The sequence below is a fragment of the Sphaerodactylus townsendi genome, linkage group LG17, assembly GCF_021028975.2.
Source record: "Sphaerodactylus townsendi isolate TG3544 linkage group LG17, MPM_Stown_v2.3, whole genome shotgun sequence".
Classification (NCBI taxonomy): domain Eukaryota; kingdom Metazoa; phylum Chordata; class Lepidosauria; order Squamata; family Sphaerodactylidae; genus Sphaerodactylus; species Sphaerodactylus townsendi.
In genome coordinates this window covers 23,467,213-23,492,173 of record NC_059441.1, presented here as the reverse complement: position 1 = coordinate 23,492,173, position 24,961 = coordinate 23,467,213, and the positions used below count along the sequence as shown (strand labels likewise).

The 24,961-nt window shown below is 48.7% G+C and overlaps 1 protein-coding gene across 1 annotated transcript; it reads left to right on the top strand.

Moving 5' to 3' along the window:
• Window positions 1-1,922: 1,922 nt before the first annotated feature.
• Window positions 1,923-23,374, top strand: DET1 (DET1 partner of COP1 E3 ubiquitin ligase). The gene is made up of 5 exons (XM_048482151.1): window positions 1,923-2,056; window positions 4,571-5,866; window positions 9,245-9,435; window positions 15,711-15,902; window positions 21,159-23,374. The coding sequence occupies exons 2-5, from the start codon at window positions 4,784-4,786 to the stop codon at window positions 21,346-21,348; spliced, it is 1,656 nt and encodes a 551-aa protein (XP_048338108.1). The 5' UTR covers window positions 1,923-2,056; window positions 4,571-4,783; the 3' UTR covers window positions 21,349-23,374.
• Window positions 23,375-24,961: the final 1,587 nt, after the last annotated feature.

The following is a 24,961-nucleotide window of genomic DNA, read 5'->3' as shown; positions in this document are numbered from 1 at the left end:
ATTCAGTACAAATCTTTGTCTTGCTACTGGTGGCACTAACCCCCAAATTCTCTTACTATGGTATCTTCCAAGGCAGGCATTTTGAAAGTCATGATGGCGTTACAAAAAGGGTTTGTTTGTGTGACCTGTGATACATTTCCTCCTTTTCTAGGAACAAAAGCAGCTGTCCCATGATGGTAAGAGATGGATGGAAAGATTCCCTGGCAACTTGTTGCCATGACTTCTTCTAGTTATTATAAAGTAACCGTTCTGCACAGCCTGGGGTTTGGGTTGCCTGGAATGGCCAGGAAAGCACAAAGAGATGAAGGGGATGACACCAGGGCTGGAGGGAAGCAGGTGCTGGTGACAGCGCGACATCCCTTCTGAGGAAAACCCAGAAGCCGCCTCTGCAGGAATCACTGGAAACTCTGTTGTAAAACCCTAGAGTTTCTGCTGATTCATAAAGCTGATCAGGGTTTTCCCCAGAGCGACCTCTGCCCTCTGGAGGAATTGCTGGATACTTTATGGTTTTAGGAGCACTGTGATGCAGGGTGGTAAGCTGCAGGACTGTTGTCAAAGATCAACTCAGGACCTGAGTTTGATCCAGACGGAAGTCAGGTTGCAGGTAGCCGGCTCAAGGTTGACTCAGCCTTCTGTCCTTCCAAGGTCGGTAAAATGAGTACCAGTTTGCTGGGTCTAAAGTGTGCAGACGGCTGGGGAAGGCAATGGCAAACCACCCATAAACATAGTCTGCCTAGTAAATGTGGCGGCATGACGTCACCCCATGGATCAGTAATGACCTGGTGTTTGCACTTTTACCTGTATCTGATCTGACACCACCGTGCTTGAAAACTCAAACTGGGTAATGGGCTGCCAACCTCCAGATGCTGACTGGCAATCTCCTGGAATAACAACTGATATCCAGGCGACACAGATCATTTCCCCAGGAGAAAATGGCTAACTTTGTTGGTTGGACTCTATAGCATTATACCCCGCTGAGGTCCCTCTCCTGCCAAATTACACCCTCCCTCCAAATTTCCAGAAATTTCCCTACCCAGAGCTGGCAACCCTATAACTGGAGTGACCATGGAGTTGCCACCTTCCAGGTGGCACCTGGATATCTTCTCTCCCACTTTTCAAACTGAATGGCTACTTTGGAGGGTGAATGCCAGAGCATTATACCCCAATGAAGTCCCTCCCTTCTCCTCGACCTCTGCCCTCTGCAGGCTCCATCCCCAAATTTCCCAGGTGTTTCCAATCCAGAGCTGGCAACCCTGTGGGTTGGCCACTATGGTCCTGATTTTCTTATGGAGTAAGAGTTCGAGTGAGGTCATTTTTTTTAGGGGGTGAGGGTTGTTGTGATTTTCATGGTCTACTTTTGGGGAGGGGGAGAAGAGAAGAGGGTGAGACATTACCGTGCTGCCTGAGGGTTGTCATGGGATCCTGCTAGGCAGTGGCTGTCATGGCAAGCATCCCATCGGTTGGCATGGCAACCTCCAAGGGACTGGCATAGCACCCTCCCTTTCAGAAGAGTCCCTATGGAGGCTGCTATTGGGGGGTCCCCTCTGTGGGAAGCCAGCTTGAATCCCAGGGAGGAATGCTTCTGCAGGGGTATCCTGCCCAGCAGCAGTTGCTAAGGCATCCTTTCGGTTGCCATGAGCAGCCCTCCTAAGGAGGCAGTTGCCATGGCGGCACCGTAAGCCAGGATGCTGTTGCCATGGAAGCGGCGCGCGTGGCGGGGGCGAGGGATGCGGCGTCTGCCATGCTACTCCTCCGCCACCAGGGGCCGCTGCGGGGAATAATGCCGCTCTTCCCCGCTCGACCATTCTCTATGTTCAGTCAAGCACTTCCGGCTTGTGGCGGGACGCTCTTGCCGCAGGCCTAACCGGCAGGCTGTTGGAACTTGTTGGTCCTTCCACAGCAAGATGGCGGCGGTTGTTGCCGTCGAGTGAGGCGGGGAGGGAAGCTGGAGGCGATGCGGGCGCTTCTTTGGCCCGTCGGGGGTGGGAGTTGGTGGGAGCTCGTGGGGAACGGGCCACAACCCCCCACAGCTCGTGTGAACCCAACGAAACTCATGGTGGGTTGGAGGAGGCTGCCTGCTGCCGCTCTGCGTGATTCACTGTTCTGAGATGGAGTTCTTCCGCTGGAGGGAGGTGGGGAGGGTAGCCTCCTGGTGGGGCGTGGGGATCCCCCGGAATTACAGCTTCCTCTCCAGACTACAGAGATCAGTTCCCCGGGAGGAAATGCATGCTTTGGAGGGTGGAAGTCATGGCATTGTGGCCCACTTTAGTCATCCCCTCTAACCCAAATCCCTCTAAAAGTGATACCCTAACGATGCCAGCCTCCAGGAGGGGCCTGAGATCCCCCTGAAATTACAACTCGTTCTCAGACTACACAGATCAGTTTCTCTGGAGGAGTGAAGTCTATGGCATTGAAGGCCACTGAGGTCTCTGTCCTTTCCCTAAATCTCCTGGAGTTCTCCAACCTGGTGACCCTACAGGGGGGATCTGGCTACTCTAGGTGGTGGGTAGGCTGCACTCCTCTCTTCGCCTTCTGTAGACAGGGTGATGGAGCAGCCCAGGTGTAGAAACGCACAGAATATCCTGCAACCCCAAAGAGGTTGCTGTTTGCATGTTTTCTGCAGGTGGGGGAGGGTTTGCTTTTTACACTTGGTCTTTATGGTGGAGAGGGCAGTTATTCTGCTCTGTCTCTTAAAATAGCACTGTCTGTGTGGTTAAGCTGCTCACTTACTGAATGTCTACCCATAGAAGAGGCTGCCTGGTGCGTTTCTGCATGGCTTACTGCACCAGAATTGCTTTCTTCCTGTCAGCCTCATCGGGGGGGGGGGGGGGGGGGTATTTTGTGCTAAATGTTGATGTGGGGTTGCAGGATTTGTCCCATCAGTCAAATTATGCTCTTTTCTGGTTGGAGACATAACCTGAAAAAATGGCTTACTCAGAAACAAAAGGCATGGGCTACACTATAACCGATTCTCTTATCATCACATTTTTTTTGATTTTCTCAAATGTAACGTCAGTTTTAATTCAGAAAAAGCAAGTGTCTGTCCATTTTAGTAATTTGGGGGACACTAGGTTCAAGTGTTTGGATTTGTTCCAACAAAGTCTGGGTCAAGTTATCCACTTGACTGTTAAGCTCAGTAAATGGTGTCCTGAAGGCCAGTCAGTAGCACTCCACTGAACTTGGCGTCCAAGTTTTTTGTAGGGTTAAAGATATACATTTGCCTCTCTGTGTGCGTGGAATAGGCAGGATGCACTTTATGAAGAAAAAATGAGGATTTTTGCGGTGGCGAATACAAACCAGTCACACATCTCAGTCACAGATTAATCAGTTCTTTGCACCCTTCACAGTGGTTTTATTTATTTATTGGATTTGTATCCCACCCTATCCCCACAGAGCTCAGGGTGGGTCACAGTATAAAAACAATTTGAGCGTCAGTATTGTCCTGAGACTTGGGACCTGCAAGAAAATGTTTGTTGTTAAAACTTGCTTTTTGTGTGTGCAAATCTTACCTAACATCTGTTGCAAAACTGTGGTCAGTCCCTTTCACAATACTTTTGTACCATGAGGAGGAAGTTGATGTTAACTCACTGTTTACTGGTCTTACATTTTCTTCTTACATTTTTTGAAAATGTGCTGCTGGGCATCTTGATTGACCCATGTGCCTTTTTCAAAAACAACACTGCTATCAAATTTCTTGTGAGTGTAATGTTAACAGCTAAGTAAACTGAGCTTTTAAGGTAGGAGAAATCATGTGTTTGAAAAAACCACTACAAGCTGCTATGTACCCAGTGAAGATGAATTCATGAAACCCAGCTCAGACACTGACCACATGGTGTTTTAAACCACAATCAGTGGTTGATAGTCAAGCACTTGATATGTATTGAGAGTCAGTGTGGTGTAGAGCAGGTGGACTCTAATCTGGGCAACCAGGTTTGATTCCCCACTGCTCCACATGAGAGGCAAACTCTTATCTGGTGAATCAAATTTGTTTCCCCACTCTTACATTCCTGCTCGGTGACTTTGGGCTAGTCACAGTTTGTTCAGAACTCTCTCGTGCCCAGCTACCTCACAAGTTGTCTATTGTGGGGAGAGGAAGGGAAAGGAATTTTAAGTTGCCTTGAGTCTCCTTGTGGGAGAGAGTGGCTGGGTATAAATCCAAACTCTTCTTCTACCTATGTACTGTCAGATAGCAGACAATGTATGAATTTACGGTGACCTTAGAAGGGGCTTCTAAGACCATCAAGACATACAGATTGCCATTTTGTGCAGAGTCTTTCTTGGTGGTCTCCCATCTTGGTACTGACCCTGCTTAACTTCTGAGATCTGACAATTCACACCATACCCATTAACATCCCCGAAGCACTTAATTAACAGAGTCGGTATGGTGTATTGGTTAAAACTGCTGTTTGCCAGGGTGGATTTCGCTTTAGAATTGGCTGTGTTTCAATTAGTGACAGATTTTAATCTTTTAAAATGGTTGTATGTATGAGTGTAGGATTTGACCGTCCTTTCTCATGGCTATTTCTTCCTGCAGCTGCATCCTCATAATACTCTCTCCTTCATTTAACAGCACATTCTCCTTCATAGCTATCTCAGCTCCTACCTACCAGAGGGTTATCTCCAGTGGTGGGATTCAGCAGGTTTGCACCACTTCGGCAGAACCGGTTGTTAAAATGGTGCTTGTAAACAATCAGTTGTTAAATTATTTGAATTCCCACCACCGGAACCAGTTGTTAAATTATTTGAATCCCACCACTGGTTATCTCTACTTGAAGGCAGTAGCATGGATCATGATGCCCCGACCATAAGGCCTCGTCGGATCCAGAACCAGAACGTCATTTACCGCCTGGAACGGCGAAGGATCACATCTGGCAAAACGGGAACGCACTGGCACCAGGTCCGGGTCTTCCACCAAAACATCTTCCCCAACTTCACAGTGGTCAATGTTGAAAAGCCGCCCTGCTTCTTACGCAAGTTCTCCCCTGACGGAAGGTACTTCATAGCTTTCTCCTCGGACCAGACGTCCTTGGAAATCTACGAGTATCAAGGGTGTCAGGCTGCTGAGGACCTTCTCCAGGGCTACGATGGGGAGATTTTGGCCAACGGCAACGACCAGCGTTCCATCAACATCCGTGGGAGGCTCTTTGAGCGCTTCTTTGTCCTTCTGCACATTACCAACGTGGCCTCCAACGGGGAGCACCTGAATCGCGAGTGCAGCTTGTTCACAGATGACTGTCGCTATGTCATTGTTGGCTCTGCGGCCTACCTGCCCGAGGAGCCCCACCCTCCCTTTTTCGAGGTTTACCGCAACAGCGAATCTGTGACCCCTAATCCCAGGTCCCCTTTAGAAGACTACTCTTTGCACATCATCGACCTCCACACGGGCAGGTTGTGTGACACCAGGACGTTCAAATGTGACAAGGTCATCCTGTCGCACAACCAGGGGCTCTACTTGTACAAGAACATCCTGGCCATCCTCTCCGTGCAGCAGCAAACCATCCACGTTTTCCAGGTGACCCCTGAGGGCACCTTCATCGACGTGCGGACGATCGGCCGCTTCTGCTATGAGGATGACCTCCTCACACTCTCAGCGGTTTACCCAGAGGTCCAGCGGGATTCTCAGACCGGCATGGCGAACCCGTACAAAGAGCCGTTCATCAACTCTTTGAAACACAGGCTGCTGGTCTACCTGTGGCGAAGGGCAGAGCAGGACGGGAGTACGATGGCGAAACGGAGGTTCTTTCAGTATTTTGACCAGCTGAGGCAGCTGCGAATGTGGAAGATGCAGCTGTTGGACGAGAACCACCTGTTCATCAAGTATACCAGCGAAGATGTGGTGACGTTACGGGTGACGGACCCTTCACAGGTACAGGTCTATCCTTGGTGGGAGTGGCTAGATGTGATGTCTGCCCTTATTCCTGTGAGTTTGGTAGACCGTACTTGAGAGTCAGCGTGGCATAGTGGTTAAGAGCAGGATCACTCTAATCTGAAGAATCGGGTTTGATTCCCTGCTCTGCCACTTGATCTGTAGAGGCTTATCTGGGGAACTAGATTAGCTTGTGCACTCCAACACATGCCAGCTGAGTGACTTTGGGCTAGTCACAGTTCTTTGGAGCTCTCTCAGCCCCACCTACCTCACAGGGTGTTTGTTGTGAGGGGGGAAGGGAAAGGAGATTGTGAGCCCCTTTGAGTCTCCTACAGGAGAGAAAGTGGGGAAATAAATCCAAACTCTTCTTCTTCCTTGTGGAGCGCTGCTGCTAGTCCGAGGAGATCAAAAATATAAAGCCGAGACTGATGGTTCAAAGCAGGTAAAATATTTTATGACTCGGTTAAAATTCCCTACACATTTTGCCCAAGAGCCTTCTTCCGTTAGTCTTGCAGTGATTTTTCAAGGTACCGATCTTACACTCTTTGAAAAACCACTGGAAGACTAAATGATTCTCCGGAAGAAGTCTGTTGGGCAACCCACATGGTGCATTTGAACCGAGTGATAAAATAAAATTTTATCTACTTTGCACCATTGGCCCTGGCCCTATTGTTTTATCTGCCGAATCTACTCATACTGTTAATGGCAGTCTAGGCTCGGTGCTAATGCTTAATCTTTACCATATTTGATTCAGAGCTTGCCCCCAACTCATAAACAAAACTTGCTTTGAACCGGTCTTCATACTTAAAGTAACAATACAGTCGTTACTGCCATTCAGAGCAACCAATTATCTCGCCTTCTGTTGTTTCTCCACTGCTGCTTGCTGTGCACGTAATCCTGCCTGTGTCCTTGGCGCCTTGCTCCTGTATGGTTTCTTCCCCATGCCACCTACCACAGTTCTTCTTTTTAAAAGATCTCTTTAGCGATATGCCCCTGTTCCTTCGATTGGCATCTGCTACAAACTCAAGACTGGGAGAGCTGACTGTTGCTGGCCAGTGGGACTTCTGAGAGAGGTTCTGTTAGTCACCGAAGGAGGTGACTCAGCAGCAGATGTTCCCCAAAGGAGCAGCACATTTCTCTAGCTTTAAAGAAGAGAATGTGATGTTGTGCCAGATCACCAGGGAATCTGAGCTGTAGAATCCCTAGGCCTCCCTTGGCTATCCCGAGAGGCCAGAAATGCTGGGATCCTGGTACTGAGCAGGAGAAGGAATACCCGCTGATTCAAAAGCATTATAGAACTGTTTCTTCCTCAAACAGACACATGTTTTCACACTGCTGGCTTGGGGCTGTTTGTACTTAATTCTGCCTCCTGGGTTTTATTGGCAGAAGAATCATGATTCTCAAGGGGCCAAACTTCCCCTCTCCCCCAGTTTAAAAAAATAAATGCAACCAACCCAGCAGGCGGTGAAGATCTGTCTCCTCCTTCCCCTGTGGAAAGAAGCTATTCCTCGGATATTGCTGGATGCTTTTCCTTGCTTGGGAGGGTAAGGCGCAAACCCTCGGAGGTTTCCTTTGTCTCTTGGTACAGTTGCAACGAAAGAGGCAGGAGCAGAGAGAGGTAGGTTGGCTGGTGGGTGGGAAGAAGAGAAGGAAGCAGGAAAAGGGGAGGTCAGAGGCGTAGCTGGGCCAGACTGCGCCCAGGGCAGACTCCCCCATCCCCGTGGCACCCCCACCCCTTACCTTAGTTGAAAAGCAACCTGTTCAGTTCAGGCTAAAAAAGCAGCCTGGTGGGAACTACACTTCCCAAGAGACCTTGGGTCCCTTACAGCGTCACCTCTGCGGGAGGCTTTAGAGGCTGTCTGATAAGGGAAATAGGAAATTGTTGGGCGTGGGTTAAATGAGACCCCCCCCCCCCCCCGCAAGGTCCTTTGTTTTCTTATAACTTGAGTGACATGCCCATAGATACACTGTATAAATCACAATTTGGTGCAGTGTCGTAGCACCAAGGGGGCATGGCGGCGGATGGCAGGACGCAGGCATGCCTGGGCGCAGTTCCCCCTTGCTCCACCCCTGTTTGTGCATGTGTGCTGTCAAGTCACAGCTGACTTACGGAGACTCATAGTGAGGTTTCAAGGCCAGAGGCATTTGGAGGAGGTTTGTCATATCCTGTCTCCATTCCACAATCCTCGGCTTCCTTGGTGGTTCCCCATCCAGGTACTTACCAGGGCTGACCTTCCGAGATTTGACAAGGAGCAGCAGTGGCATAGTGGTTAAGAGCAGGTGTGCTTTTATCTGGAGAACCGGTTTGAGTCTCCACTCTGCTGTTTGAGCTGTGGAGGCTTATCTGGGAAACTAGATTAGCCTGTGCACTCCAGGACACGCCAGCTGGGTGACTGTGGGCTAGTCACAGCTTTTCGGAGCTCTCCCAGCCCCACCCACCTCACAGGGTATTTGATGTGAGGGGGAAGGGAAAAGAGGTTGTAAGCCCCTTTGAGTCTCCTTACAGGAGAGAAAGGGGGTGGGGTATAAATCCAAACTCCTCCTCTTCTTCTTGTACAGGATCAGGCTAGCCTGGGGCGTTCCAGGTTAGTTCACAAATATCATCAGTAGTTAAAAAGTGGAGATTGTATGGACCAGAAACTTTCTTTTTTAACAGGAACGCTGGATTTCTCCAGATAAAGCCTTAAGCACTGACCCTGCTGATGGGCGAAAATACTCCACTTCCTGGTCGTTTGTAATTCAAAAGAAATAGTTAATGGTGCTCAGCCTTTCATTTCACCAGCAGCGGGGGACCCTGAAGGGAACAGTGTTTGCAAGCCGCCACGGAGCACAATGCATTTTGCTAGGCTCATCTCGGCATGCTGGAAATATTAAGACAGGAAAAAAAACATTCCCCCTCCCGATAAAACTGGCCAGCTCCCACCTCTCTGCATATATGGCGAAGGAAATAATTTGTTGCCTGTTACCACCTGGCTTAAAATCATTTCCCGGCAGGCACTAAAATTAAATCTGCCGCTCTGGGAGAAGAGGGGGAAAAAAGCCCATTTTGTGTTTGGCAGAGGGAGAGAACTGGAACGCTGATGGGTTCGGTTTCAAAGATAAACAGCCTCCCCCCACCAAAAAAGGAAAGAATTAGAGGAATTTCATGTAGCTTTGTAAAATAACTTGAGAACAGTTAATGGAGTGGTTAATCTGGTGCCTGTAGAGATGGCTGAAAGCACAGTAAAGTGGCCGACGAAAAGCTCAGTCCCCCTGGGCCAGCCGCAAAACCGTCACCTCTCTTAGTTGCTTATAATTTTTGGTGGCAAGGATTGCTGAGCCACGTCTTCCGCCGGCGCTCAGCAGGGTGAGTCTAATGCCGCTTCTCCCCCCTCCCAGCCGTCTTTCTTTGTCGTGTACAACATGGTGACCACCGAGGTGATTGCCGTCTTTGAGAACACTTCGGATGAACTGCTGGAGCTTTTCGAGAACTTCTGCGATCTCTTCCGGAATGCCACCCTGCACAGCGAGGCGGTCCAGTTTCCCTGCTCGGCCTCCAGCAACAACTTTGCCCGGCAGATCCAACGCCGGTGAGCCCTGCAACCTCTGCGCGTGGTAGCTCAGCTCCTTGGCAAACTAGTGAACATGGAAGAACTCGGCTGACTCTGGTTCAAGTACTCCATTTTAACTAGTACTTTTAATTTGACTTCCCCCCACCGCAGCATGCTGGGTATTTTCTTTTTAAAGTTTACAATATGTTTTCCTGCCTTTCTACAAAGGAATTAATCTCAGACAAAAGGACTTAAAGAGTTTTTGTGAGTGTGGCGCAGTCATCAGTGTCACACAAGGAACATCCTGGGTTCGAATCCTCGTTGAAGCTTCTTAGATGACCTTGGGCCCAGTATGTTTCTGTATCCTAACCTACTTCACGGAGTTCTCATGGAGTTGGGCAGAGGGGTGAAAGCAAGGGAGAGCCATGTAGCCTTAGAATCATAGAGTTGAAAGAGACCCCAAGGGCCATCAAGTCCAACCCCCTGCAATGCAGGAACACACAATCAAAGCACTCCTGACAGATGGCCATCCAGCCTCTCTTTAAAAACCTCCAAAGAAGGAGACTCCATCACACTCCAAGGTAGTGCATTCCACTGTTGAATAGCCCTTACCGTCAGGAGGTTTTTCCTGATGCTTAGGTGGAATCTCTATTCCTTCACCTTGAACCCATTATTCCTGGTCCTAGTCTCTGGAGCAGCAGAAAACAAGCTTGTTCCCTCACCAACATGACCTCCCTTCAGATATCTAAATATGGCTATCATGTCACCTCTTAACCTTCTCTTCACCAAACATCCCCAGCTCCCTCAGTTTCTCCTCATAGGGCATGGATTCCAGACATTTTCCCGTTTTGGTTGCCCTCCTCTGGACCTGTTCCAGCCTTGTCTGAGCTCTTCAGAAGAAGTGTGGGATTTAAAAGGATAGCATCTGAAAGTAGGTACACTTTAAAGCTCTAGGGCGCACAGTGTGTTGCTAAGCAGAGTTGCATTGTTCTAACCTCCACTGAAATCTGTGAGCTTCAAAGCCTGAAACTCTGCTTAGGTTTACACTGGCAGCTGTGATTTGGGTGGTCCTTCCAAGGCCACAAATTTCAGCCACAAATTTACTTTGTCCTCCTGGAAGCTTCTATCTTTTCTGGTCCTCTGCATTAAGGGATGAGTCAGCGGCTTACCTGACCATACAAGAATTCTAGTGGTCTGCTTTATAGGGCTCAGTATGTGTTAGGTCTTGATTCAAAGATCAGTAAGTGGACTCTGGATTCAGGATCTAAATGTATTGTCGAAGGCTTTCATGGCCGGATTCAACTGGTTGTTGTGGGTTTTCCGGGCTGTGTGGCCGTGGTCTGGTAGAACTTGTTCCTAACCGTTTCGCCTGCATCTTTAGCTGGCGTCTTCAGAGGTGCATCGCAGAGAGAAGTCTGTTACTTCTCTCTAGACACACTAGAAACAGTATGTAACAAACTTCTCTCTGTGATACACCTCTGAAGATGCCAGCCACAGATGCAGGTGAAACATTAGGGACAAGATCTACCAGACCACGGCCACACAGCCTGGAAAACCCACCACAGTAAGCGCTCTAAGCTTCAAGAAACCAGTTCTGCTGACCTGAGTGAGCTCTGCTTTTCTTTTTAGAGGGCTTTTCTCTAAGCCACATCTTTTAAACAGTGTATTTTTAACAGGGGTTTTCTCTTTTTTCTCCTTGTCCTGGGGCTGCTGTTTGGTAGGGGCTGCTGATTGGTGGGGCTGCTGAGAGGTGGGGCTTTTCAAATTTTTAAACCTTTTCAGTCAGTCTCTGGAACCAGCGGTTCGCACAGGTGTTTTACTAATTAAGGACATATCTTAACGGATAGTAGAAGGTACAGAAACCTTAAGGGGGAGGCACTAATTAAAATCAGTATTTGAATATCTAAACAAAATTAGATATGAAGGCAGGAAGCCAGCAAGGGGGGGGGGGCTTTCCAGTGTTTTGCACTGAGTGTCACATGTATGACTATCTGCCACTAGGACAGAAGTCGTGGGTGTGCGTTCTCTTGAAGCCAAGATGGCAGACCTGGAGAAGCTGAGAGAGGCAGAGAGGGTGACAGACGAGGCTTTCAGGGACCTAACAGCTGGTTCCCACTCCCAAGGAGACATCTCTTCAGATGTCAAGGAGAATGAGAGTCTGGGGGTTGGAGGGTGCCAGTCTGAGGTGGTGGAAGATGCTCCCTTAGATGGGACCCCTTCCTTAGCTGGTGATCAGATATCCTCTCGCACTGAGGGAGGTGGAGGTGGGGGGCTCAGGGCGGTGGGGGGCTCCTTGTAGTGGGTGATTCGATCATTAGGAATAGAGAGAGTTGGTTTTGTGAAAGGCGTGATGACCGCATGGTGACTTGCCTGCCTGGTGCGAAGGTTGCGGATGTCATGCTTCGTCTAGATCAGGGGTAGGGAACCTGCGGCTCTCCAGATGTTCAGGAACTACAATTCCCATCAGCCCCTGTCAGCATGGCCAATTGGCCATGCTGGCAGGGGCTGATGGGAATTGTAGTTCCTGAACATCTGGAGAGCTGCAGGTTCCCTACCCCTGGTCTAGATAGGCTGTTAGACAGTGCTGGGGTGGTCAGCAGTTGTGGTCCACATTGGCACCAGCAACATTGGGAAATGTAGCCAGGAGGTTCTGGAAGCTAAATTTAGGCTGCTAGGAAACAGGTTAAAATCCAGGAACCCCAAGGTGGTATTCTCCGAAATTCTACCTGTTCCACGCGCAGGGCGAGCTAGGCAAGCGGAGATACAGGGTCTCAATGCGTGGATGAGAAGGTGGTGTAAGGCAGAGGGTTTCAGATTTGTCAGGAACTGGGGAACCTTTTGGGACAAGGCAGGCCTGTACAAAAGGGACGGGCTTCATCTTAACCAAAGAGGAACCAGGCTGCTGGCGCTCAACATTAAAAAGGTGGCAGAACAGCTTTTAAACTGATCCCTGGGGGAAAGCCGACAGGAGCTGAGGTGACTTCGGTTTGGAATACAGTGTCCATGGGGATGCAGACAGAGAGGTTTTTTTTTCTAAATCAACCACATACAAGCGAGGAGCATAGCAATGTGATAAGTGATAGTGTCTACAAATGGCTAGAGGGCAAAACACATAAATCCCAGGTTAGGGACAGAGACAGAGTATACAAGTGTCTCTATGCTAATAGTAGAAGCCTTCGACCTAAAATGGGGGAGCTGGAGTACAGAGTTTTGCAGGAGGACATTGATATAGTGGGCATCACAGAGACATGGTGGAATGAGGAGAACCAGTGGGATGCTGTTATCCCAGGTTACAGGCTCTACAGGAAGGATAGGAGAGGGCATATTGGGGGTGGGGTTGCACTCTACATCAAAGACAGCATAGTGTCACATAAAATAGACAATGCAGGAGGAGCTGAAGGATAGTTTAACATTAGGAATATATTATCGTCCCACTGACCAAAGTGCACAAGAGGATTCTGAGATGGAAAAAGAAATTAGAGAGGCCAACAAAAGCAAAAATGTAGTGGTAATGGGCGATTTTAACTATCCCCATATAAACTGGGAAAAAGCATGTTCCGGTCATAGTAAGGAGAGAGCATTCCTGGATATGCTAAATGACTGTGGCTTAGAGCAGATGGTTGTGGAACCAACCAGGGGAGAGGTGATCCTAGATCTAATTCTGTGTGGGACCCAGGACCTGGTGCAGGAAGTCAGTGTTGTTGAGCCGATAGGGAACAGCGACCACAATGCTGTCAGGTTCAGTATCTCTGCATGCGAACAAGTGACAACCACTAATGTAGTTATATTTGCCTTCAGAAAGGGACATTTCTCAAAGATGAGGGGGATAGTGCGCAGCAAGCTGAAAGGGAAAATCAAGAGAGTCAGAACTGTCCAAGATGCTTGGAGGTTATTTAAAAACACAGTTATAAAAGCTCAGCTGGAATGTGTTCCGCAAGTTAGGAAAGGCAGTGCCCAGTCCAAAAGAAAGCCACCATGGTTAACAAGGGAGGTTGAGGAAATTATTAGGGAAAAAAAGATGTCTTTTAGAAAATGGAAGTCCAACTTAACTGATGAAGAATACCAGAGAGAACACAAATGGTGGCAAAAGAGAAGCAAGTTAGCTGTAAGGGAGGCAAAAAAGGATTATGAGGAATGCATGGCTGCGAACATCAAGACCAGCAACAAACAGTTCTTCAAGTACATCAAAAGTAGGAAGCCAGCTAGGGAAGCAGTAGGCCCGTTAGATGACAAAGGAACAAAGGGTGTGCTAAAAGATGACAGGGAGATTGCAGAGAAGCTGAATGAATTCTTTGCATCTGTCTTCACCCAAGAGGAAGTGAGGAAAATTCCTGCACCTGAACCAAGCTTCTTAGGAGGCGAATCCGAGGAACTAGTGAAGATAGTGGTAGACAAGGAAGAAGTTCTGGCATCCATTGATAAACTAAATGCTACCAAATCCCCTGGCCCAGATTGTATCCACCCAAGAGTTCTTAAAGAGCTCAAGCATGAAATTGCTGATCTTCTCACTTTAATATGCAACTTATCCCTGAAATCAGGCTCCATCCCTGAAGACTGGAAGATGGCCAATGTCACACCAATCTTTAAGAAAGGGTCTAGGGGGGACCCAGGAAATTACAGGCCAGTCAGTTTGATATCTGTTCCTGGTAAATTAGTAGAATCTATCATTAAAGATAAAATTATAGAACATGTAGAAAAGCAAGACTTGCTGAGGAAGAGTCAGCATGGCTTTTGCAGAGGCAAGTCCTGCCTTACGAACTTACTAGAGTTCTTGAGGGTGTAAACAGGCAAGTGGATAAGGGGGAACCAGTGGACATTGTCTACTTGGATTTCCAAAAGGCTTTTGACAAAGTTCCTCACCTTCCTTATATGGAGAGGCTGCAGCGTTTGGGACTCTTTAGTTTGGAGAGGAGACATGTGAGGGGGGATATGATTGAAGTCTATAAAATTATGCATGGGGCAGAAAGTGTTGACAGAGAGAAATTTTTCTCTCTTTCTCACAATGCTAGAACCAGGGGGAGACATTGAAAATACTGGGGGGAAGAATAAGGACTAATAAAAGGAAACACTTCTTCACGCAACGTGTGATTGGTGTTTGGAATATGCTGCCACAGGAGGTGGTGATGGCCACTAACCTGGATAGCTTTAAAAGGGGCTTGGACAGATTTATGGAGGAGAAGTCGATCTATGGCTACCAATCTTGATCCTCCTTGATCTGAGATTGCAAATGCCTTAGCAGACCAGGTGTTCGGGAGCAGCAGCAGCAGCAGAAGGCCATTGCTTTCACATCCTGCATGTGAGCTCCCAAAGGCACCTGGTGGGCCACTGCGAGTAGCAGAGTGCTGGACTAGATGGACTCTGGTCTGATCCATCAGGCTAGTTCTTATGTTCTTATTCATATTTATTCCCCAAGGTTTGCTCCCCCTAAGTCCGTTTTCTTAGAGAATGTGAGAAAGTAAAGTGTGAATAAGAGTGTTTTTGAAAGTGGCCCTTCCAAGGCTGCAGCAGAGATAGTCAGGTGGCCTCCTGTTGGTTTTGCTCCTTCCTCCCCTCAGAACCTCAGCAGGGTCAGCCTAGTTATCTACATTTACAAGTGCATAGGAACAGATCAAACAGAGTAAAGATCCATTAACATATCAGAAGGCAGATTACATTGTAAAACATATGCCAATCCCCATACAGTGGAGCCCATACTCCCTCCCACAGGTGTGAAACCCATCGCCTGATGGCGCCTCCAGCCATTCCTGGCAGTATGCTAAGATGATGTGTGTGAAAGCGCTTTTACTGCTCAAAACTTATGAATGCCAACTGTTATCATGAGAATAGTGACTATGCCAATCAAACCAGTGAGTGAAAAAAATAAGAGAAGACATCATTCCCCAAAAGCCTGGGATACTGGTAGGCTTTGTCTGTTGCCAATGCAATATGCTAAGGGCAGGTGGATAATTCTGGAAAGACAAAGCACTACTTCAGAGGCCGGGTGCCACTACCAAGAAGGCCGTGACCTGCTTTCCCTCTGACTGATCTTTAAAGGCGAGCCATTCCTCTGAAAATGATCTTTGGGTATTTGCAAGCTGAGACGGGAGTCCTTCAGATGGTTGTTAACATTTACGCAGCACTTTCTAAAGTTCAAAATGGTTTACGCGCAGTCTCAGCTGGCTCGATAAGAGCTCTGCAAGGTGGGTCAATATTATCGCCATGTACTTTTCTCTCCTGCTCATTTTGCGAGGCACAGATGTAGGGAGGGTGGCAGAGGTGGTCTTTTTACGTTTTGTGCAGTTGCCTCTGCCCTACATGATCCGTGTGCATTTCAGATTTAAGGACACTATCGTGAACGCCAAGTACGGAGGGCACACCGAGGCCGTGCGGCGACTCCTGGGCCAGCTCCCAATCAGTGCTCAGTCATACAGTGGTAGCCCGTACCTCGACCTCTCCCTCTTCAGTTATGACGACAAATGGGTTTCGGTCATGGAGCGCCCCAAGACTTGCGGCGACCATCCGATCAGGTATGAGTCGAGCCCCGAGAGAGGCTGCATGCACGCAATTCAGCTATAGGGGTGTGTGAGTGTGTGTGTACACCTTTAAAACAAAGAAAGCAAGGTGGGGTTGTCAGAATATTTAGAACCAATCAGTAGAATGTTTGCCTTCGTCTGGCCCGCATCTCAATTGCTGCGGAAACAGTGATAGCTGAGTAGGACCTCTGACCACATCTGTTAATTTCTATCCCGTCCTGTCTCTGAGGAGCTTGGCCCATTTTGTTCTCCACACTTTTATTCTATTGTTTCTGATGGGTTTGGCTGAGAGGGAGAGCAACTGATCCTGGGTTCCTCCAGTGAGTTCTCTGGGAGAGCAAAGGAAAAGCTGTGACTGTCATGCTGTTAGGTCTTGGACCAAAGATCAATGAGCGGACTCTGAATATGAAATCAGATGTCTTTATTGGGTTGGCAACAGGCACTGAGTTTCAGAAAGCCAGTTCTGGGGAATCTGGCTTTCAACAATAATATTTATCTATTGCTGTCCCTCTGTTCTCCCCCCTCCCTCCTTCTCACAGATTGTGGGAACAATGAGGTGTGAACGACTTTGTTTTCAAAAGTAAGTGTTTCCAAGCCATCACAATAGTCTCCTGTCCTGGTTTCCATTCCTCCCTTCCGGAGCCCCAACAGTGGAACTAGATTAGCTTGCGCACTCCAACACATGCCAGCTGGGTGATCTTGGGCTAGTCACAACTCTGCTGAGCTCTCTTAGCCCCACCTCCCTCACAGGGTGTTTGTTGTGTGTGTGGGGGGGGGGGGGAAGGAGATTGTAAACTGAGTCTCCTTGCAAACTCTTTTTCTTCTACATTGCTAAGCGCATTGAGCACAGAACAAAAGGCCCATTAACATATGACAGGTGTGGATACATAGAAGGTCATAATTCGCACTCTTACCCCTCTTGGACTCAGGTTGGGAGGGGGCAGGTGTCCCTCCTGACACATACCCTGTCTGGAGATTCCCAGGTTCATCTGATTTGGCTTCTGGAAACAGAATGCTGAACAGCCTGGATATTGTATTTTCAAAAGCTCCTACCTTGGTATCAACTGGCTGTTGTAGGTGCTCCAGGAGGTGTGTTTTTTTCTCCTAACTTTTTGCCTGCATCTGGGGCTGGCATCTTCAGAGGCCCATCCTGGTAAGATGTGTTTCTCTCCGCATCAGTGGACACACACCCCATCACTGGACACAGTGTGTAACCCTGTGATACACCTCTGAAGATGCCAGCCACAGATGCAAGTGAAATGTTAGGAACAAGATCCACCAGACCATGGGCAAACAGCCCAGAAAACCCACAATAATCAGAAAATAAAATGCCTGTTCCCAGGGAGTTCTGTTGCTGTCAGCTCCCACCCAGAGGGGTTTTAGTGTTCCCTCAGCATTCAGGATTATTATTATTATTGCTGTTACTTTAATGTGCTGTCGTGTCGTGTCACCCCCCCCCCTGCTGCCTTTGGCCTCCCCCTCCCCCAGCTTTTCTCCTCCTACACCAACCTGCAGCTGCTGGAATGGCCACCCCCTTTCTTCTTGAACCTCTGTGCGGAGTGGAATATCTCCCAGGATACAAAGGCTCCCAATCGCCCCCTTGCAATGGCTTTGACAACCACCCGGTCACAGCCAAGAAGGAGACTCGAGGCCAAGGAAAGATGAGGGCAGCACAGTTTTCTGTATCCAGCCACCCCTCTTTGTTAAAAGCCTAAATCTTCGGGGGGGGGGAGGGGGCTGGGGAGTTTAAACCGAGAAGCTTTTTTGGAAGCCTTTTAGAAACAGAAACAATTTGCAGCCAAACTTTCCCATTTTCATAACAATTGGCGTAGGGCGGGAACACGAACGCCGTTCTTCCCGACACGCATCTAGCATTTCGGCGTCTAATTTATCCAGCGTGTGCGAGCCCATGGAAATGGCCTCTGATTGCAGAGCACTCTTCAGATAGATTTAAAAATACCAAACGGCACCCATCTCGGAGATTATAGGGCGCTCGTCTTGAACACGGCAAATTGCCCTGAATTGGAGTAAGAGGGGCAGACCACAGAGCGTGTTTTATTTCATCACATGCATGCACCTACACACACACACAAAACCCCCTCCTTCCTCCTTTCTTTCTCTCCCCCCCCCCAAATCTCCCCCCTGTAAAGCAGAGGGGAGAAACCATTTGGAAAGCCAGAGAGGAGAATTGTCCTTCTACCCAATCCGTGTCTTTTCATTGTCAGGCTGGTGCAGGAGGGGGGAGGGAATAATAGCCGTCTAGCAGGAATGCAGGGAGTTCAAGCCGCCTTCATTGTCAAAAGCCCGGAGGGTGTCTGCTTGTTTGAAAGCGTGTCCTCCTTCCCATTCCCGTCTGCCGACTGAGAGTAGGTAGGCTAACAGCTGGAACTGCCCCTGCTGGGAAATGGGCTTGTGTCGGACATTTTGAGCGAAGGCCAGGAAGTTATGCAAGCGTGTCCCTCAAAGGAGGGAATGTGGAAAGCGGGATGCTTATTCCCAGTGGCATTTCTTTATGCGAGCTGCTTCCACCCTGCCTTTCTAATCCCAAAGTTTTCTATGCAGGGTTGCCACGTTCCCGTGGCCACTGGCAGGGGATGGGATGGGGGTGGAGTTCCCAGCTCCAGGTGGGGAAACACCTGTAGATTTTGGGATGGAGCCTGGGGAAGACAGGAACCTCAGTTGGGTACAGCCTTTCTCTTCGGCCAGTCCTCTCTCTTCGGCCAGTCACAGCTCTCTCCAAACTCCCACCTACCTCCCAAGGTGTCTGTTGTGGGAGAGGAAGGAAAAGGAGTTTGTAAGCCAAAGGCTCCTTTCAGGAGAGAAAAGCGGAGTATAAATCCAAACTCCTCCTTCTCTTCAGTTGCTAAAAGACAAAAAAAAATTGCTTAGCCAAATTTGAGTGAGCATCTCCTATATCGGCAGGAGAAAAGAAAAATTAACTCAAGATCGAGGTAAGCCAGACAAGAGCCAAAATGCGACTTGGCATGTCTTTGTGGGGGCCAGATTCCACAAATGGGGAATCTGTCAAGCCCTAGATCTGAGTCCAAATAAAACTCTGACACCGTCGGTTCAAAAGGCTGTATTGGACATTATCAGTAGCCAGCAGATGAAAAGCCTGTTCTAAATTGTATTTTCCAAAGCCCATCTATATCAACCCAAAGTGCTCCTCCCCCCTCCCATCTTCCCGCGCTACCCACTACAAAGCAAAGACAGTGAAACGGTGAAACAGATGTCCAAGGCCAGAGGGTGAGATAAGCAGCCATCAGGCCTGGGCACCCCTTCTTGTTCAGCTATGGGAAAAAATCAAGTTACTTTCCACCCGGACTCCTTCCACCCGGACTCCCAGTTGCAGACTGTCCTCCCAGATGCCAGTGGACATTGTCTACTTGGATTTCCAAAAGGCTTTTGACAAAGTTCCTCACCAGAGACTATTGAGAAAACTCAGCAATGAAGGAATAAGAGGGGAAGTCCTCCTATGGATTCAAAACTGGTTGAGAAACAGGAAGCAAAGGGTGGGTGTAAATGGGAAATTCTTGCAATGGAGAGATGTAAGGAGTGATGTCCCCCAAGGATCCGTTTTGGGACCAGTGCTCCTTAATCTATTCATAAATGACCTGGAATTAGGGGTGGGTGATGTGGTGGCCAAGTTTGCGGATGATACCAAATTATGTAGGGTGGTGAGAACCGCAAAGGATTGCGAAGAGCTCCAAGCGGACCTTGATAAATTAGGTCAGTGGGCTAAGTGGGCAAATGCAGTTAAATGTAGCAAAAGGTAAAGTGATGCACATAGGGGCAAAAAATCCAAACTTCACATACACGCTACCGGGGTCAGTGCTATCAGTCACAGACCAGGAAAGGGATTTGGGCGTCTTAGTTGATAGTTTCATGGGAATGTCAACTCAATGCATGGCAGCTGTGAAAAAGACAAACTCCATGCTGGGGATAATTAGGAAAGGAATTGATAATAAAACTGCAAGGATTGTCATGTCCTTATATAAAGCCGTGGTGCGACCGCACTTGGAGTACTGTGTTCAGTTCTGGTCGCCACATCTCAAAAAGGATATCGAAGAGATAGAAAAAGTGCAGAGAAGGGCAACGAGGATGATTTTGGGACTGGAGCACCTTCCTTATGAGGAGAGGCTGCAGCGTTTAGGACTCTTTAGTTTGGAGAGGAGACGTCTGAGAGGGAATATGATTGAAGTCTATAATATTATGCATGGGGTAGTAAATGTTGACAGAGATAATTTTTTCTCTCTTTCTCACAATACTAGAACCAGGGGGCATACAGTGAAAATACTGGGGGGAAGAATAAGGACTAATAAAAGGAAACACTTCTTCACGCAACGTGTGATTGGTGTTTGTAATATGCTGCCACTGGAGGTGGTGATGGCCACTAACCTGGATAGCTTTAAAAAGGGCTTGGACAGATTTATGGAGGAGAAGTCGATCTATGGCTACCAATCTTGATCCTCCTTGATCTGAGATTGCAAATGCCTTAGCAGACCAGGTGCTCGGAAGCAGCAGCAGCAGAAGGCCATTGCTTTCACATCCTACATGTGAGCTCCCATAGGCACCTGGTGGGCCACTGAGTAGCAGACTCTTATGTTCTTATGCCAGGCTCTGCCTGACACCCCCACTGTAAGGCCTTTGCTGGCTTCTCAAGGGGGGCATCCAAAGCAGGACCCTTGTTGAAGGCGGGGCTGTGGAGTTCCCGGTCTCAGGCCCGATCAGGGGGCCAAAGTTTATCCTTTGAATTGTGTCTGGTTGCAAATCCATAGCTGGCAAAGTTCTTTTAACTCTGGTCAGTTGCTGTCATGGTGATTGATGCTTGTCAACATCCCTCCCTCCCTCCCTCCCTCCCTCCCTCCCTCCCTCCCTCCCTCCCTCCCTCCCTTCCTTCCTTCCTTCCTTCCTTCCTTCCTTCCTTCCTTCCTTCCTTCCTTCCTTCCTTCCTTCCTTCCTTCCTTCCTTCCTTCCTTCCTTCCTTCCTTCCTTCCTTCCTTCCTTCCTTCCTTCCTTCCTTCCTTCCTTCCTTCCTTCCTTCCTTCCTTCCTTCCTTCCTTCCTTCCTTCCTTCCTTCCTTCCTTCCTTCCTTCCTTCCTTCCTTCGGTTGAAGCTTTTAAGCCACCTTTGAAGGCGAGTGCTCAATCCCGCTGGCTAGCCACAGCAGGGCACTAACGCAGTAAATCACAAACTGCTGACCCTCCCCGGCTAGACCATCGCCAAATTGCCTCTCTCTGTCCTTTGCAGGTTCTATGCCCGGGATTCCGGCCTTCTGAAGTTTGAAATCCAAGCGGGACTCCTTGGCCGCCCGATCAATCACACTGTCCGGCGCCTGGTGGCGTTCACCTTCCACCCATTCGAGCCCTTCGCCATCTCCGTGCAGCGGACTAACGCTGAATACGTTGTCAATTTCCACATGAGGCACAGCTGCACATAGCACGGTCTTCATTGGTAATGCCCGGGTATGTTGGCTAGACGTGTTTTCTCACAGACACAGCAAAGCAAGACTGTGTTGCTCTAGAAAACCAAGCATACCTTTGAGGAACTAGAAGTGACGTTGGTCTGACCTGTAGAGTTGGTGAAATTCTCCTGCCCTAGGAGGAAGGCTGCCGGCTTGATTCTTACAGGCCAGCAGAGTACCGGTGAGCCCTGTGTTTTCACAATGCCTGACTTGCATCTATTCAGCCTGAAGTGCTCTGATGCGGTTGGGCTATCTTTTAAAGTTGTCCAACTCCATTACATTCTTTTGTGGGTAGCAGGAGGCAAGCAGAGTTCACAGGAAACCAGCTTCCCTTGAACCAAGGCGTTCTCTAACTGGGGGAAGAGTTACGCCCTATCAGCGGCTTTTCACCAAAGAGGCAAATTACCTTTCGGAAACCACAAGTCCTGACTTAACTGCGCCGCCATGGATGGTGGCAGACCGTGCAGATGTCAAAGAGTCGTGAATGTCTTTTGCCAACAGCAGAAGGCTGGAAGGTCTCGCCAGGCTGAACTGGTAACTGCTGGTCTTGTGGACCTTTCTGGTGGCCCATGCGTGGGCAGGGCCCCGACTTCCCCATAACCTCATTTGTTGGCAAAGAGCAAAATTCACCTTCTGTTCTCTGGCAGATTCGTCCAGATAGAAAGGTCGGCAAATGCCAGACACTGAGGTCTGTCCAGATTTCACAGCTAGAGGGAGGAGGTTTCTAGGCTGGGGCAGACACAGTTCAGGGGCAATATGAAGAATGAAGAAAGAATGAAGAGCAATATGTGTGAGGACCCTCTTCCCCCTCTTTTCTTGCCGCTCCCACAAAAGGGGGTATGTTTACACACACACGCATGCACACACCCTGGGCCTGCTGCAACCCAGGTGAAACGCCGCCCCTTTGCAAGCACGACAGATCATGTCATTGTATGTCACGGGAATCCACCCCTCTGTCTTATGCAATTTTGCCTCAGGTTGCAGCACGTGTTCCACTGAGGCCGGAACCATCTCTCTGTGCAACAAGCTGGCCCACAAGCTGTGGACATGGCCTCTCTGTGCCTTAGTTTTCAAGAGAAACAAGACCCCCGAGAAACGAAAAGAGGCCTGTAAACAAAACATTTTTAAAAAATATGTATATTGGGTGGGGTGGGGGGGTGATCCCTTGAAGATGAGATGCCCCCAGCTGGGTCAAACAGGAATAGTTTTCCAGGAGGTAACCAGTTGTGGGATTCAGCAGGTTCGCACCACTTCAGCAGAACCAGTTGTTAAAATGGTGCTTGTAAACAACCAGTTGTTAAATTATTTGAATCCCACCAATGGAGGTAACTATCTCAGGGTGACCATTTAGAGGGAAAGAAACCCTGGCAGAACAGTCGCTCTTTCCCCCCGCTTGCTCAGCTGATAGGAATAGACAGCAGGCTGTATTGTAGTGAAGTCCCTCATGTGATGGGAAAAGGCAGGCTTAATGCTTAAGAGCATGAGATTTTGGAAGGCACCTGCCCAGATGGAAGTGGAGCATCCCCTCCACCCAGACTGCCTTTTGCTCACCCAGTTTGTCATAAGGAGTCCAAACTCATCAGCTGAGCGCTGTAAAAGTACGGGGGGCTGGTGGGGAATGTTTGTCGGAAACGGATCGACGGGGCTATCCTGCCGGTCAAAGTTTGGAATTACGTGAAGCTGGGATGTTCTGAACTGTTTTTAACACCCACTGAAATGGAATCTGCCGGACTTGTTTTCATGCCCATCAATGTGCCGAGCTGGTTTTTATGCCCATTTTACAGACCTTTATTATTGCTTTTTGTAGACGGGACAGTTTTCGGGATGTTCCAGACATGGGGAACAAGAGGAAACCCGAAGACCGGCAGCCCAGTCTGTTTGTGAGGGATCAGTTTGTGGGATTATAGCCAAGAGCGAAATCTATGAATACTAGGAGACAGGAGATCCAGCTTTGGTTTCCTCTTATGGTTTTAGAGCAGGGGCATCCAACTCTGGTGCTTCAGATGCTTATGGACTACAATTCCCATCAGCCCCTGCTGGCATGTCCAATTGACCATGCCAGCAGGGGCTGATGGGAATTATAGTCCATGAACATCTGAAGCGCCAGAGTTGGACACCTCTGTTTTAGAGCATTGCTGATGGTGTAGCAGCCAGATATGGGCAGCCTATCCTTAGATGTTCTCAATCCGCACATTAACAGGAAATATATTTATAATAACTCCATCCCACCAAGTGCACATTTAGGATATCTGAAGCCAGATATCTTTGTATCTTTGCCCCTTTCTGCAATATTGGGAAATTCTCAGCGTTGTCGCACGACTCCATAGCTGAACGCTGTCCGAATAGGTAGGCAAGGAAGTTTTCCCATCTCAGAACTGTTGTGTTTTGCCTTTCCTCCGAACGTTTTGTGCGTGTCTGTGTGTGTTCAGAGTGCCGAGCCAAGCCCGTGCTTTCGTTCTCCGCAGATTGACGGCCCACAGCAGGAGGGGCTCCATTTACAAGTTAACGGCGTGCTTTTAACGGTTGCTGAAAGAGAATGTTTGCAAATTGGGGACCACTGCGAAAGTGGTTTGCTGGCAGCAGCGAGGGAGCGCTACAGAGCAGGAAGAGGGCCCTCTCTGTCTTTTTATAGGTCGGAGATGGGAGGGGCAGGCAGCCGAGTAGCAGTCAGGTACAGAGTGACCATGTGGTGTGGCTGTGGTGACCAAGGCATACTGTGAGGTCTCTCTCCTGTTCCATTGGGTGCTGCTGTTCTACTCAGCAGCTAAATGCTGTGGCAACCCTCTGTCGCCTCTCTCGCCATTTCCTGATGCCAACCAGTGAGGGTGTCAGATCTCTCTGGATCTGCTCTTGGCAATGTCCAGCTTTAGGAAGGGATGGCTTGCCAGCAAATGGCTGCTAAGGGCCCGGACAGCCGACACCACCACACTACTGGTTTCCACTGCTTTGCTTGGAGAAGGCTTCAGACTTGAGCCAAAGGGAATAGTGGGTTACCCGTATTGCCATTAAACACAAAACTGATGCTCAATTGAATCATTAAACAAGGGTGTAAGTGGCTTTTTCTTGAAAAAGAAATGTCTTGCAAAAGCCCAAGGAAACAAATTTGGATTCGGACGTTTGTACAGCAGCTCCTGGAATATATCACCCAAACTTTCTAGCTGTGCTGTTCCCTGTTCTCAGTTTCTGCGTCTACCGCCCCCCACTGAGGCTGCCAGTTTTCCATCTTGGCAGGGCCTTGATTCCATCTTGGGCCCTGCCTCTCCCCTCCCAGCCTTTTTGATCGGGTGCCTGTCTTTAATTTTGCTTGCTCTTAACTTTGTTATTTAAATTTTAAGAAATTGCTGCTGTGGAAATTTGTTCTAATGTGGTTAGTTTTAGTTATGTATTTTATGTGCTGTTATTGGAACAGCTGTATTGTGAGCCGCCTTGAGCCCTTTGGGGGTGAGGCGGCCTATAAATCTAATCAATAATAATAATAATAATAATAATAAAAGGGCAGGAGAAAGAAGAACCAGCAAAGTATAGTGGGTAAGAACAGTCGACTCTAGTTTGGAGAACCGGGTTTGGTTCTCCACTCCTCCACATGACC

Bases quoted from the DNA above. Each gene is read 5' to 3' on its own strand.
- DET1 (XM_048482151.1), top strand. From the start codon at position 4,784: ATGGATCATGATGCCCCGACCATAAGGCCTCGTCGGATCCAGAACCAG. The intron at 9,436-15,710 runs GTGAGCCCTGCA...TGTGCATTTCAG, and splicing joins GCCCGGCAGATCCAACGCCG to ATTTAAGGACACTATCGTGA. The intron at 15,903-21,158 runs GTATGAGTCGAG...TGTCCTTTGCAG, and splicing joins TGCGGCGACCATCCGATCAG to GTTCTATGCCCGGGATTCCG.